The sequence below is a fragment of the Ambystoma mexicanum genome, chromosome 11, assembly GCF_040938575.1.
Source record: "Ambystoma mexicanum isolate Mex_15411 chromosome 11, UKY_AmexF1_1, whole genome shotgun sequence".
NCBI lineage: Eukaryota > Metazoa > Chordata > Amphibia > Caudata > Ambystomatidae > Ambystoma > Ambystoma mexicanum.
Genome location: NC_090934.1, coordinates 651,494,225 through 651,510,543, shown reverse-complemented (window position 1 = coordinate 651,510,543; position 16,319 = coordinate 651,494,225). Strand labels below are relative to the sequence as shown.

The 16,319-nt window shown below is 43.6% G+C and overlaps 1 protein-coding gene across 4 annotated transcripts in view; it reads left to right on the top strand.

Moving 5' to 3' along the window:
* The window catches only part of LIN7C (lin-7 homolog C, crumbs cell polarity complex component), a 387,889-nt gene that overhangs the window by 196,760 nt on the left and 174,810 nt on the right, over positions 1-16,319 (top strand). For all 4 annotated transcript variants that reach the window (XM_069623512.1, XM_069623513.1, XM_069623511.1 and 1 more), the window contains exon 3: positions 8,787-8,858. In XM_069623512.1, the coding sequence (XP_069479613.1) occupies positions 8,787-8,858 (72 nt within the window). The remainder of the gene's footprint in view (positions 1-8,786; positions 8,859-16,319) is intronic.

Genomic DNA, 16,319 nt, shown 5'->3' with positions numbered 1-16,319 from the left:
GCTGCCAATGTTTGGGATCTACAGAAAAGATTTCCATTCTACCGCAATATTCAAACCTGCGTGCACAGTGTTTAGTTTGTGGACCCAACGCTGTTCTAATTGCGTCAGTGTTTTATTTAAGTCACCCCCCCGCTTTGCAGGTGTTACTTTTTGTAGAATGAACCATCGTAGATCTGTATCTTTGTGGTTTTTGTTGGTAAAATGTTCTACTAGTGGCTTGTCGGCAACTTTGTTCCTGATACAGGACCGATGTTCCGATATTCGCATCTTGATGGCCCGTATGATTTTGCCTACGTGTATCAGGTTGCAAGGGCATTGTATCACGTAGATCACTCCCTTCGTGTTGCAGTTAGTGAAATCATTCATGGTCCATTTTACTCCGTGATGTTCAGAAGTTTTTTTCTGTAGAGTTAAAGGGCATGCTACACAGTGGCCACACTTGTGGTGGCCCACTAAGGGAGGCATATCCCATAATGTGGCTTGTATTGCTCGTGGTGGTTCTATGAACGTGTGAACCAATGCGTCTCTTAAGTTTCTGTTCTTTTTGAATGCAAAACATGGGACCTTGTCCAGTGTCCCCGGATGTTTGATCAAATGCCAATTCTTTTTTATGGTTTTCTGAATCAATGGACTTAGTGGTCCAAAGGTTGTGACACATACCATCCTGTTCAACTCTATCTTGGGTTTATTTTCCAGACAGATATCTCTTGGTGTGTTTTTGGCTCTTTTTCGGGCCTGACTGATGGCCTTTCGTGGGTAACCCCTGTTGATTAGTCTTTTTCCTAAATCCTCTGCATGCAGTTGAAATTTTTCCATGTCTGTGCAGTTCCTCCGTATTCTTAAAAACTGCCCGTAAGGTAGGTTATATTTTAAGCCCATAGGATGGTAGCTTTGAAAATGGAGAAGACTGTTACGATCAGTGGGTTTCCGAAAAAGTTCTGTCTTGAGCCGGTCGCCTGTTTTGTAGATATGTAGGTCTAAAAAGTCGATTTGGTGGTGATCCCATTGTATTGTGAACTTTATGTTGGGATTTCTTGAGTTTATCCAGAGATGAAAGTTCTGTAATTCCAGAGGGGTCCCTTTCCATATGATGATAATATCATTGATGAATCGTTTCCATAAGGAGATGTTTCCTAGGAAAGGGTTCTCTTCACAGAATACATTTTTGCTTTCATAGTGTGACATATATAAATTAGCAATGTCGGGGGCAAAATTGGCTCCCATACTGACACCCTTAATCTGTTTGTAGATCTGGTTTTGGAAAAGGAAGAAATTCTCCGACATCGCAAGTCTGGCACACTCCAAAATGAAATTCGTCGGGGTGGACTCAGTATCCTTTCTAGTGTTCAGGCATTCTCGTATGGCATCTAGACCATCAAGTTGGGGGATCGATGTGTATAAAGCCTCTACGTCCATTGTGGCAAGTAGACTGTCGGTGCTCAATGTGAGATCGTTTAGCAGGTTGATAGTGCTCGTTGTATCCTTTAAATAGGAGGGCATCTTCAGAACAAAGGGTTTTAGAAAATGGTCTGTGTAAACAGATAGTGGTTCCAGAAGTGATTCACAGGCAGACACTATTGGTCTGCCAGGGGTTTTTTTAACATTCTTATGCATTTTGGGCAGAATGTAAAATGCCGGAACGCGTGGGTTTGTTTTATTTAAGAACCTTTTGTCTTCTTCGCATATCCAACCCTGCATTAGAGCATGCTGTGTCAGGCTGGCAATTTCTTCCTGAAGATCTTTTGTGGGATTATGATCCAGAGGTTGATAAGCAGCTCGATCGTCAAGGAGGCGTAAGCATTCGATGTTATAGTCAGCGGTGGTTGTTTTCCATTACTAAAAGCATGTCAACATCACGTCATGTCACTACCCTGCCAGTCATTTCAAGCACAAGGAGCGCTTTCAGTGTTCTAATTTATTTTAATTTCCCTTTAGTTTCACTAATACGCCCTGTACTTCAACAAGGCTTCTGAGGTTACCATGGAAACCATTTTTCAAGTTTACACTTCTAAATTACTTTTTTAGACAGGCCACACCATGGCTGAGACTGATAAATGTTTATTTTTTCAATCCGAGCATTAATGGTGGAGTTATTTGTCTTTTTCGGATGCACTGTATCCAACATGGCCGACATAGATATAACTTTTTAAATTTACATTCTAAATTACGTTTTTAGATTGGCCATACCATGGCCAAGACTGATAATAGTGTACTTTTCCAGTCCGAGCCCTAATGGTTGAGTTATCTGTCATTTTCGGATGCACTCGATCCAAAATGGCCGCCGTATAAATAGAAAAGGCTCCTAGCAACAGCGTTACTAACACTATGCCGCCAGGCCCCTTTCGAGCCCCGGAGTGAGTCGGCACATTCCTACAGCGCTCTCAACTGGCCCGCTATTCGTGATTCATGCACAAAGGTAAGATCTTTGTAGACACACCACCATTAGGTCAGGCATTTTGTTCCCTGAGTGGAACCCCCACTAATATGCCCCTTATTCATTTATGTGTTCAGGTTCCCGCGCGAGGACGCATATTTAAAATCAGAGTCCATCCCACTCCAAGATCCTCACAAGTGAGGTAAGATTGGTTGACCTATAACTCATTTCTTATTTAAGTATCTGTAAGACACCAGATCACTATTGAGTGCCCTTCTTTGCTTTTTCATAGGATTACACTAAGAACCTTCCCACGCCTGGCGTAATACTAGAAATTCGTGCCAGTGGAAATAATTATCCACAGGTAAGCTATGGCCTCACAGTATTGGATTTATTCCTTTGTTTAAATGATACACGCTCGAACACACTCCCCTGACGAGTTTTTCCCTTTCCCCTGCAGCACCTATTCCACCCCGTGCAGCACTTCGTCCTGATGAAGGCCGTACATATGCTGGGACATAATTGGTCCACCTAAACGGCCGAAACACCTTGGTGTAGACGCACCCCGAACAACAGTGCATTGTCACTGTCCACTACCAATTGTCAATTCACGAACCCCTTTTTTTGTCTGTTGTTGCTTACTTTGTCTAATTGTGTTGTTTTATATTTAAGTATATGAATCACCATAACAAACTATGTATTTTGATTGAGTTTGCGTTACTTACACGACTGTTGTGTCAAACTATGTGACCCCATGTGTTTGTAAATATATCCTATAAGCCTGTACGGTTGGTTTCATTAAACCGTGTGATGTTATGTTGTTTGGAGAACTGTTCACTCTATGTTGATTTTTACAACTGCATAGATAAACAAACTATTATTTTCTCCAAACAACAAAAAAAGTGAGTTTCTTTCTTTTTCTCCTTTAATGCAGAGGGTAATAAGGGGTGAAACAGTGCGTTTTCATTAGAGCACTCTTCTTTGTACCTATTCAATTGTAATTTTTGTCTTAAAGTAACCCTCCTGGGTAGAATAGGTCCATAACCAGGAGCCCATTTTTTGAATCTGTTTCTATGACCCGACATGTGGTTTGTCCTGCTACCTACTGTTGATGTGTGACAAAAGCTCTGACAAGTGAGAATTTCAACATGTTCGTGCCAGTTTCCAGCTGAGATGTGGCAAGCGGGTACTTTACAAATAAGTCATGAAACCTTGTGAAGTAGTGGTCTGCTTACAAGCCAACATAGTTCTTTGTAGTCTTAAATCCATCCCACCTTTCATTCTGCACGGCCTTCTGGCATTGTCGCCAACCTTTCTTTGTCTAACCATTCTTGGTTTCTTCTGGCTGTCAAAAAGCAACGAACGTCCATTTTGTAGGATTTTAAGTCTTGCTGGGTAAATGACCATGTACTTGAGTCTTGCTTTTCTCAGCCTTTCTTTAGTGGGTCTGAACTGAGCCCTACGTCTCTGTACCTGGAACGTATAGTCTGGATAAACCGCTAATCTCGATGATGCTCTCTGCATGACTCCACCATTCCTACAGAATACTAATATCTTTTATCTATCTTTATAGTTGAGACACTTTGCTATGATAGGCCTTGGGGGTGTGTCTGGAGGAGGTTTCTTTGTTAGGGCTCTGTGTGCCCTCTCTACTGTGAACCCATGTGTCACATTGCCATGGCCTACCCTCTTGTAGCAATAATTTTCTTTAAGTCTTTGGCTCCCTTCAGGCAGTCCAATCAACCTTATATTATTTCTTCGAGCCATTCCTGCCGCATCCTCTGCTCTTTCTTCCAGCAACTTCACCTGTTTTAGTACATTGACTTCTGTTTGTGTTTTACTTATGGTCGTGCAATTTTCTTCCACTTTTTTTTTCCACAGTACTTGTTCACTCCGACAGCGCACGCACATCTTGGCGCAGTAGATTCACGTCTATCCCCACTGCTTCTATCTTAGTCTCTAGTGCAGTCTGCAGCGCAGTAATGGCAGCCAGGATCTGTTTTTCTCCATCTGCTTGGGTAGATTGTGCACTTTAGCCATTTTCCATATTTTGGCTGCTTACTGTTGCACTTCAAGTAAAGGATTCAAGAGTGGACTGTTTTTCTTTACCTTTACCAGCTTTATGTGCCGTCAGTGTCTTAGTATTTCTGCCCTGCAGCCTTCAGCGTTTCGTATATTCTCAATTCACACTTGGTGTTGTTATCTCTCGCTGTCCAACTTCCTTGCTGGGTGTCTGCTAGTTGCTGACGTGGGCTATTATGCCATGCACACTGATCCTTTTAACTCTCAAACTAATACTGCAGGCAATACCATTCCTCTCACCCCCTTTCTGCTGTCCCGCTCTTTCAGCAGTATGTAGCTTGCTCACACTTGGAATGTCAGGGAGTGGGGGAGGGCATCGTGCTAACGTTGGGGAGGAGCAGAGGGGGGGGTGGGGGGGAATGATTCCCGAACGGGATGCTCTCCCGATCCGTCCGCTCTTCAGTGTCTGCTTCCCATCCCTCGACGGGAAACGCCACCCACGCTGTTTCGCCACCCAGCCGTTTCACCTCTTCCAGAACTCCGTCGGGGCCACTCGAAGCAACGCTGTAAGTGGAGTCTTGTTACAAATCTTTCTTCCACACTTTCACGTTGTCGGGAGACTTCCCGTGATCGCCTCGGCGCTCCTCAGCTTATCTTCTCATCGATCGCCATTTTCCATAATTGGTGCAACGCCAGAACAGCTCTCTCCGCACCTGGACACTTGTCTGATACTCCTCACAGCTCAATCCAATATGTCACCTGCCCCACATGCTGCGCTGCATTCCTGCATATCAAGTTGTCTGCAACTGGTAAAAAAATCAGTGCTTTTAGCCACAGATTTTAACTGATCCAGCAGGAGCTTCTTTCAGGCCGTCTTCACTCCATGGCAGCTTACCACACCCCCAGCCATGCCAATCTTAAAGGCGAAACTGGCACAGCCTGAATGGTATACATCCTTCACAAAGAGCAGTAGCAACCCAAACCACTTCTATAATGGTCCCAAAGTAAAAGAAAAAAGTTCACTCAAGGTTCTCTATGGATAGATGCGTTTAATCAAACAAAATTCAGTCAACTAAAAACACTAGAGAAAACACGCTCCTGTAAAGAAAACAAAGAAAATGCATAAACTTGTAGAGTTTCACCCAGATGTTCCAGCCCTTAATTGCCAGTGTTCAAGAATGTCTTAGAAGAAAAAGGCTTAATCAATATGGTCCCAAAGGTGGACTAGGGGACCAAGGCCTCCTCACAGTACCTTTTTTTTTTTCTTGTCTTTATGGCTTCTCTGTATCAACCAGGTGTCCCAGCACTTTTAGGGTGCAGGGAATGGTGGGTGGTGTGGGGTCAGTGGCGCTGGAAGACTGACCTCTAGGACAGAGTCACAATTGACGGCTAGCGGGCATCACTGGCTCAAACACATTGGGGCACAGCAGTGGTGTCTGCTTGGAGCTCTTAGGCGTTTGTGTACATGCATTGGTGTTGAATTGCAAACACTTGCAGACTAAACTGGACTTGGATGCAGAGACCACAGAGCTTCGGTGTTGAGCAAACTCTGAGATGCAGAGACGGTTGAGTTAAGGTTCCCTTGCAGCAACTTGGATAGTGTTGAAGGTGCAGAAACCTGTGTCAAGGCAGTTCATAAATCTAGTGGAAACCTGGGGGCACTTTTTTGGTTCTGCAGTTTCTGGGAGGTCGAATCCAGAGGCTCCATGACATGGTAAGGCCCTCTGTTTTACTCCCAATCCAGGGAGCCTGGCTGTTACTTGCAGGGGTTAGTTTACCTCCAGTGACCAACAGCGAGGCCTTGGTCCAACTACATTCACGCCCACGTTTCCCTGGGGATGGTTAGCGGGCAGAGCTCTCCTCTGCCTTGGATGCCTTCTGTTCTCCACAACATATCTCTCCAACAGAGGTACAGATGACTTCATGTCCTTTTGTTGAAGCCAAAGGATGAATCGAAGAATGAGGGAAGACCCCTCTCCTTTAAAAGGCAACATGTTTGGGTGATTGGTCAAATGCATGCAAGCCTGCTCTAAGGGCTCGACTTCCTTTTGTTGTAGCAAGTGCCCTTTGCCTTCTGACCTCACACCCAGAGTACCATGCTTGCAGGAAAAGGATGCCCCCTAACAAAACGCAAAATGGCGGGACCCTTGTCCAGGCCGACCTTCTCTCTTTGGCTACTCTAGCCTGCTCCTTCCCATGCCCGCTAGTGTCAAAAGGCATTCCAGTCATTAGTGCTGCCTCTGATGCACCATTCCCAGGAGCCTCCTGAGGAGGTTTCTAGTCCCTGTGTGAGGATTTAACCTTCTTGCTGGTGAATCGAAGGATGCAGCGTTCTGGCTTTTGTTCCACCTAGCAGCTGTGGAGACAGTCAGCCTCACACTGATCCGTCTTGTCCCAGTTAAGCCCTACTCAAAGAGATCACACTAAAGTAATATCAAATTGATGTGGCACTATAGCGTGTGTCTTTAGCTGTCAAAATGCCACACCACTGGCATGGCTTATTTAAAGATTTACCTGGCTCCATACTTTCTAAGTCATACAAAACTTGGTGCAGAGGTGCAGACAGTTAAAATGCTATCTCTGGCTTGCAGGGCCCTGTCGCAGCTGTTGTCAGGGATGTTCGGGTGACCTTTGAATCTGCACTGTGCCACTGCAGAGCTCGCACTGTGCCACTGCAGAGCTCCCACTGTCAATTTGATTACTGGTTAAAGGAAGGCACCTTTGCGCACTATAATTGTACTGTGGTGTGTTCTGAACGGGTTCTATTTAGCAGTCGTCCTTTCAGAAACGGAATTACCCGCCTTGTTTTATGATAATAAAAATCCAAAAAGCTTGGGCTATCCTGCCCTCACCAGATGCTATACTGCCACAATAACAAAGTAAATAGTGCTGCTAATCGTTTTTTTAAAGGAGATTAGTATGAAAGCCATATTTATGTGGAATGTTCTGGTCTTCGGTGCCCAGGGAAAATGGTGTCCTGGTCTAAAGGGGGTCAGTAACATGACCAGAGTATTATGATAGGTTTACAGCATTGAAGGAGTTGTCTGTGTTTAGGCCAGTATGCTTAACACAATGGAATCTAAGATTTTGATTTCTGGCTGGAATTAGAATTGTTGAAAATGCTTTGAATTATGTGCGAGTGAAATGTGTTCAAGATTGACCTTGATTGCTTAATATGGATGTGTTTTTCTCTTCTAAGAGCTCCTTCGGCCCTAGTTTTGTCTGGTGGCTCAAATCGTTAGCTACCTACTTTTGATGCTTCCCTTCAAAGAAATGACGTATCTTTTTATCACTGCACATCCCGGTGCACATTTGAATGGGGTATAGTTAAAAGCAACAAAACAAATCGTGCAAAAAGAGAAGCCCAATTGGAAAAGAAGGTAGGGGGCTGGGCAGTACAGGATGCCCCGCCCATCCACTTTTACAAACAGTTGAAAGCGCTTGGAATGGGATACTTGTAGTCAAATTGCTAAGTGATTCTACAAGCCAAGTCTGAGAAGGGCCTTTTCTATTTGGTGGTGATCTCTCCCATGACTGAGCTCTCACTGTTCTCAATTGCTTAATGCAACTGTGGTTTTGCTTCTTGGAACCACAATACTGTAATGTCTCTGTTCCATACATTTCTGCACTGTAAATAGTTTTCAGAATGTCCTGTTGAATGATGCCCTTATCTGTATAGCCCCTTGCTGATGGCCTGTAAATCCCCCTTTTATATATGCTGTACTTGTAACTCCTTTTATGCATGATGTATTTGCACATTCTTGATTTTGTATTGTCCTCTGATGTGCAACTAAGCAGTATTATTTCTTGATTCCAATGCACCCTGATACCCCAGGGTTTGGCGCAAAATATAAATAAACTGTTAAATACTTGTGCATCGTAATCCTTCTACACTGACTGTAACAGATAGCAATGCATGTTCCTTGTAACGAAGACTCATTCTTGTAACAGCGCCTCGATGCCTCTGGGCTGCAAGTGCGCTTTATAATAAAAAAAAAATAGAATATATATATATTCTATCTAGTTTCAACTCAGAAGTTACATTTGCATATCAGTCGGGTTCCTGCCATAACAATAGTCTGGCTCCAAAATTCCACGCATTCCTTCATTGAACGTGGGTGTCCACATCAATTCCAGACATGTGCTTGCCGCCTCAATCGCATCATCAAATGGGCTTGGTTCAGGTGGATGGTTATGTAAATGTGTGTTTTTGCTCGTTCCGGTCTCTGTGCTCTTTTATCCTGGAATGGACTTTCAAAACTCGCACTTTGCTCTCATGGGTTCTAAATTCAACCGAAACCTCGTTTTGAATTATTCTTTCTTTTATATTTGTAAAAGCAAACCTTTAAAAAAGAATGGATATCTGACCTTTTAAATGCTTCTTTTACAGGTGTATGAACATGTGTATGAGACAGTGGACATCAGCAGTAGTCCAGAAGTAAGGGCCAACGCTACTGCCAAGGTACAATAAAGAACGTTACATTGTAAACACATTCAAATGGATTTTGAAATGGTGCCATTGCTCAAAAAGATTTTAGAAGGTACTTATATTGCCTCCATTTAGGCTAACAAAAAACAGGAAAGTAAAGTACTAAAACTACAAAATGGAATACCAGTGAAAATGGAGCTTGATACCGAGAATCTTCCAGTCATTTTAATCTGTTATTTTAAAGGATCCACAAATAACGAGATTTCAGAAAGAAAAGTAGTTTTAATTCATAACTCAGATTAATGTATACAAAATAAAATGCATGTATTTATAGGAGTAGATGTGTTGGAATGAACAGATTTGTTTTAACATCCCACCACCAGATTCGTGCAACAGATTCCTCATAAAAAGCATCAATGAAGAGCCTGCTATTATTTCCACCAAGGAACTGATTGGATACTCTAATCTGCATAATTACCAGTTTTGGTGCAACTGTCGTACAGGACAGCTGGAGCGATGGCTGTACTGCAAAGGGCAATATTTATAACAAAATGTAATTGTATTAGAGATTTTGGAGAAATCTACTCCTTATAGCCTTTTGGCTCTGGTCCAATACCTCTGCCCTACAAAGCCCTTTCCTGCATGACACTTGCACAGCACCCCTTAGGGAGTAAATAAAGCTTTTAGGGGAAGTGGCTAACGATATCTTGGCGTTTCATTTGTTTCTCATTCAAATTATTTTTTAAGTTAATTTCCTTCGGAATGTGTTGTATATTTTAACAGGATTGACACCTATAACCATGAATTTTAAAGTAAACTGTGTATGCCAACTAAAAGGCTAACATTGTTTTCAGTGAACGGCTCCCATTTGTTATTTAGCTTCAAATAATCCAAGTTGGTAATTCAATCTTGCAATATCTTTTACAATTATACCAAGACGTTTTTTTGTGTGTTTTGGTCAAAGCAACAGGCAGATTAGAGTCATATGAACTATGGCTCCTAATTTTCTATCCTAGAGGGGAAGCAAGTGTCCTCCATACCCCCAGAAACATTGGCCAGAGGTGGATATCAGTTTTTGAAATGATGACCAATGAAAAATCGATTCTTGCCCATACAGACAAGTGTAGGGTATGTGCAAGGGACATATGATTGTGGTTTCTGTGGTAGCTGTGATGAATCGACTGTATTAGTCCCTTCACTCCCAAATGGAGCCCTCCCCTTTGATGCTAGGGAGGTGAGCCTGCTCTGCCATACCCTCACTAAGGGGAATGGGCAGGTGGAACCCTCACAGGGAGTGACTCCCCTTAGGGAACAAAGACTTACATTCCTATGATCAACTCCCTAGATTGCCCAACATGCCTGCTGAGAAGAAGAATGTAACATCTTTTTATCTAGCTGCAGGCAATGCTGAAGTGAATATCAGAAAAGATGTCTCTTTAAAACGAGTGGAGGAAGACAAAGTATGGTATACAGGGCAATCCCCTGACGAGATCGTGCCTTGGTGGAGTAGAGCCAAGCCACAGCTTGCAACTTTCGAATTGACTAGGAACCCTACAGTAAGACGCCAGCAAGAACGGCAACTGGGAAAACGCTGCCCGAGAAGTATCCAGGAGCCGATGGTGGCGTGACCACGATGGTCTCTTGGTGGGTGAAACGCCCTCTGCACAGCACAGACACCACCACAGCTGGGGTCACAAGAAGATCCCTGTTGCCCACGTCCACAGACTGCTGCAGCCGAGGGGAAGCCGAGAATGAGACTTTGAAGAAAAGCCAGAACGAGAGACCTGACAATGGAGAAGAATATCAGAGCATGTGCCAAGTCCTGCAACGTTCCCCTGCGCATATGTTGGGTACGTTTTTCTAAAGTCCAACTGGTGTGGGACTTCATAAAACTTGGGGACCCAACTCTTAATATAGGCCTGTACTACATAAATCGGTATAGTGGCTGAGCAGCCAGGCTTATCTTAAGAGGGAGTTATATGAACTGTAGAGCAGACCCAAGAAAACACTCACTGTTCTATTAAATATATATTTATATATACGCGCAAGCAAATCTAAAATGCAACTAACATTCAATTAGAAATGGAATCAAGCTATAAAAAGAACAATGTAGGTGAGTAACCTCTCCTCTGCTTTACATATTTTGAGACAGGCATGGTATCAAGAGAGACTCAAAGATGGTCGTTTTTAAAACCTTCATTTACTAAGGTTCCTTGGTTGGTGTAATACCTGACTGGCCCCAACTCTAAAGGGATGGTTCCCTTAACTCATGTTTCTAATGGCCGTCGCTGTCTAATAGTCCAAAATAAAGGTCTGGCTGTGTCTAAACCTATGTTTGCCCTCACTCTTTACAAATAATGCGATTGGATGTCTTTAAAAAGGAAAATAGTGAGTCGACAAAAAGTGGGAAACCAAAGTTGGTTTCAGGCGGTCTTCTCACCAGGTGCAGTTTGGTCAATGTCACAAAAATGAGTTCAATCAACAGGTCTGTTCGTAAGACCTTCTCCACAGGGCCCTTGCAGTGATTTCAAATACCTTCAGTGTCTTCGAGTACCTCACGGTTGCCTTCCCCAAGCTTCAACTTATTCAAGTTCCAAACACCACAAAATAAATGGAACAACATTCCTTTTGAAACTTCTTGGGTTTCCCTTCCCCACTCTCCAATCCTTTCAACACTATAAAGAAAATGAATAAATCTCCAACTTGGTTGGGCCTCTTAGGGTACCCTTTCCCAAGCTTAGGCCCCTCTAGTTCCAAACAAGTTCAGTTGGTCAGGCTCTAACTTTTCCTTATATACAGTCTTTCTTATATACGATCCTCTAATGGGGTAGAATAGGAGGCTTTCAAAAATGCCAGGCTCTTTGCTTTTCCTAGCGTCACCACTCTGATCCTTTGCCCCTCTCATTACTTCTTACTATTGCTTTGCTTGGTACTTTTTATCACGTGCTTCCCACACCACTCATGTATTCCTTTCACTTTGACGTGCACCCTTGCACTGTCTTTTTCCTATCATGCCTCTTGAACACTTCTCCCACTCTTCCGTGCACAGCTGCACTTGTTTCCTTTTTTCCGGGTCGCTTGCACCCTTTCCTTTTACTGTGGACTTCACTTTTACTTCTGCGCCGGTAAGGTACCTTTTCTTCCTTCTGCGCTGCTAGCGCTCTTTTTCCTTCTTTCTTGCTTTGATTCGTGCCGCTTTTACAAATCTTGCTTTTTCCTCCCTTCTCCGCTCCAGCAACCCACATGCATGCTCCCAAGTTTCTCTTGTAAGAGGATTCAATTCAACACTACAGCTAAGTCAATGCCTAGTCTGGGATAGTGAATGGAAACCCTTATTGATATATCTTTACGTCCAGTTCATGCGTTCTGGATGACTACCCCTATATAACACCCCTCTCTTGGAATCCCCCTGACCCCACTGAGCCACGAAGTAGTTTTTGCAAGTTTAAACGGTTTATTTGATAATTTAAACAATATATATATATATATATATATATATATATATATATCACACTTTATAATAAATTAATAATTGAATATCACACTTAATCTGAGCAGTAATCAATAATGGATAGTCCGGCACTAGCACACTTCTTTATAATCAATGATGAGTGGTTATAGGATGTATACGATAGCAACAATACTTTAATTGTTTCAAATGGATGCAATGTGGAATGAAATGCAGTACAGAAAATAACTTGATAGGATTTCAGCAAAAGACAATGTAATCACTTTCTTGGACAATTCACCCCCCCTTTTATGCACTGTAAGAAGATGAAGATGACACAGTTCTTAGGAATGCAATCAAATAGAATTCAGTTCAATTCCCCCCCCCAGCAGCTTATACAACAGATAGGAGTTTTGAAACACAGGCAAAATGCTTTGAATATGGTGACAATGCAGTGAGAAATATGCTGAAAATGGTTTTAATTCCCTTTAGGAGGTTCAGGGTGAGTGAAATATACTTGGGATCAGTTCAGGCTCACTTTAGCAAGGATCTAGGAGTAACTAGCAGGTTAAACGATTTTTTGGCAAAGGAAAGCAATGAAGCTGCTGTTTTCACACGTGGCTGGATTTTTAACCAAATTGCAAATCGCGGTAAAATTCGCGAGTGCGAGAATCGTGATTACGGCAAAAGTATGAGAAGTAGGAGTCGGTTCTAAGCTTGTTGAATAGCTGGGATTCTAAGCTTTCAGAGGAAAGTTAAACCAAGTTCCTAGCCCAAATGGTTCCAGAGATACGGACGATTAAATAAAGGTGGTTTTTCGGATTTGAAATTTTAAAGGTTCAAAGCGACAGGTTACAGCTTGCAGCTAGAAAATGACAAGTGACAGCTTTGCAAATGACAGGTGACAGTTAGGAGGCAGTTCTGGTTAGATTAAAATAGATTGAATTATATTATTTTAACTAAGAGGTTGGTTCTGCACAGTTCTGCTAGGTACTCGCAATATAATTTTAAAAGGAATGGGCCTCGCCACGGATCTGGTCAACAGGTTTTCTTCACTCGCCACGGACGGTTTCTGCGCACAGCGTCTGGGTCAGCTCTACTCTGCTGGTCTGGGTCTCTGGTTCTGATCAGGTCTGTGGGTCCGGATACAGCGGTCTCCGGTTCAGCTGGGGTCTCTCTGGATACGACACTGCTCTCTGGCAAATGGCAAGAGTCTAAAGAGGGATTTAGCTTGTAGTTGACCTCTCTGCTACAAATTCTGAAGTAAAGTCTTGGTCTCTGAAGGTGGATAGATTGAAGTCTCTATGTGGGCTCTCTGGAGGTTGATGGAGGTAAAGTATGGATTTTCCCGGCAGAGCGTCCCGCAGCAGGTGGAATAGAATCCCCTCTCTACCTTCCAGTGGCTCTTTTTATGTCTTTTGAAAGTGGGTGTGTGTGCAGCATCACTAGCCAGCCCCTTTCTCAACTGCCCATTGGTCAAGCTTTCCTTTCTCTCTTGATTGGGGAAAAGAAGTGGAGTGTCAGAGCGATGTCATTTAATGGCTTGCAGAAAGGACACTCCCCTGTCAAATTACACACAATCTATATTTGACCTAAAGACATATTTCATAGATACAGTGGTTTGAAATTACATGCACATATCACATGAGGTATACCCTGTTCAAACTCTGCTCTTCCTGGGGCTTGGGTTCAAAAATGGCAACATATTTCACTTTTTGGTCGGGTTAACAATATTGGATTTGTCCCCGCATTTACACCAATGTTCGCAAAGCATGTGGGCATTAGGTGGTGGAGTGTCAGATTTTTAACATACATACATTTAGAGTAATATCCTCTTTTCCGCTAAAAACCCCCCTGAACATACCACCGGGTCCTAACACGTCTTCAAATGTGCACAGAAAAATCACAAGAATAATGATATCACTTATAACATTTTCACAAGTCCGCTCTATGAATGATCCATCTTTTTAGATTTATGTTCTGGCCCCAAAGGGGTGTGGTTTCCCAGGTCACATGGTGTAGAAACCAGTTTATCCAGTTTCTGCCAAGCTCAGAGACCCTCCCCCTCCCAGCTTCTGCCAAGAGGGAAGCTATTTTACGGTCCCCCTAATAAACCATCTGCCTGGGCCCTGGAAGGCCCATTGTTCAAGAGGAAGCCATTATGGCCTCCCCCCAATAAACCCTCTGCCTGGGCCCAGGACAGGCCTTTGTTCAACTCCCTGTAGCTGCTCCACCCCTAATCTAATCAGAGAGGTGGCAACTCCTTTTGGCAAGGGGAAGAGTGGCTGAGCAGGTTTTAACTCCTGTGGGGGTAGATGTCAGGTAGAATTCAGTTCCTTAAGCCAGGCCCCAGCTAATGTCACTTCTAGTTACCCAGTGTTCTGCATTCAAATAAACTAACAATTTTTACACATGCAGCTAGAATGCTGATTATAAGTTTAAAACTGACATTTAAACAATTGAAACCTATGTGACACTCAAAAGTAGGTCACTCATTTCTTTTAAACATTTAGATTTTTAGTGTCTTTCGGTCCAAATTTACTTAAACTTCTGAAATCCACAGCTCAGCCAGTTTTGCTATGAACATTATTTTAGGCTCATCCTCTTTCCAGATTTTGTATGCCCACAAGACTTTATTCTGTCAAATGTTTGCTGGTGTTCAGTGAGATTGTTGGATATTCCTCAATGTTTGAAATGGGCATTCTGAGCTTGCCTTCAGAGAAACAAAGGGTGATTTTTAAAGTGCTTTCTAGCGAACAGGCACTGCTGTTTTTCTCTTTGGCACCCATTTCACTCATGGCTCTTCTGACCCAGCACACCCGCACCGGGGTGTGGCAAGTCAGGCGACCATTTTGGTGTGCGCACAAACTGCGCGGTTTTCATAGATTCTGGCGCACATGTGGCCTTTTTCGGCCATCTTGGATTTCCTAAGCCCACAGCACCAAATGTTGTAGCATAATAGTCCAAACGTGGGTCAGAACACCCAACACTCTCCCCCTCTCATACAAAACTCACCGGGTAGCGTAGCGCTGGCAAGTGTTCCCTCCGAGATGCTTTGGGTCGAGGTCAGGGTCTTGCCACCTGCGCCTTGGGCCCGGCACACGGCCCAGACAAACGAGCAATTGCCTGGACACTGCCAGCAGGGTCCCATCTGCCTCAGGAGTAACGGCTCCCCAGCCATGCTGCAGCCCTTCTCGAACACCGGGCCAATGTTGCAGACCGCTATGCTCCTCCAGATCCTTCTACCTGCAGTTTCCAGCTTCGTAGCTTCTCTGGTCCAGTATGCCTCCCCAACTCGTTCAGCCATCTCTGTAAGACAACTTTTTTTTATAGTGAAAAACCCAGTCAAGTACGAATGGTCACTATTAAATGCCTGACCCTGCCTGACTTTTTTAGTGGGACAATTTGAGTTCTTTCTAGGGTAGGCGTCCCTTATTTTCCCCATGTTGTTCCTATAGGTAATCTTTACTGAGCTTAGTTGCCTCCTCCTCGTCTCAGTATTTGTCGGAAATGGAGGTGGAGATGGGGTGAGATGGGAATTCCTTTACAGGCTATATTATTACAAGGTGATTGGTAAAGGATAGGGGGAGATCCCAGGCCCTAGTTTGGTAGACAAAAGGTGATTCTCTTTTTATAAAATGACACCCTATGTTACCCACCCGAACATGCAAGCACGGACCTGTATAACACTTCCCATGATCTGAACTGGGGAAAGACAAAGAAGCGTTGGAATTGAGATCGTCTTTGACTTACCTTGCTTTCCCCTGGGTTGTTCTAGGATAATCGGTTGGTTTCTCCCTTGGGTTAGGGATAATGGGACCTGCATAACCCATAAAGGCTTCTGGGATCGCTTCACCTTTTGTCCCGTTGGAAAACAGCGTCTCTCATAGGGTTATTTACCTGAGGGCAACCACGGCCTCCCCTACCCAGGTGATCCTCCCTTGCTTGACCACCACCAGGGTTGGGATCCCACCTGAATAGAGGATTCTCGGGGCCGACATGGAAGACATCCTGCTCCTCGGTCGTGGTGATGAAAGGGGGGGTAG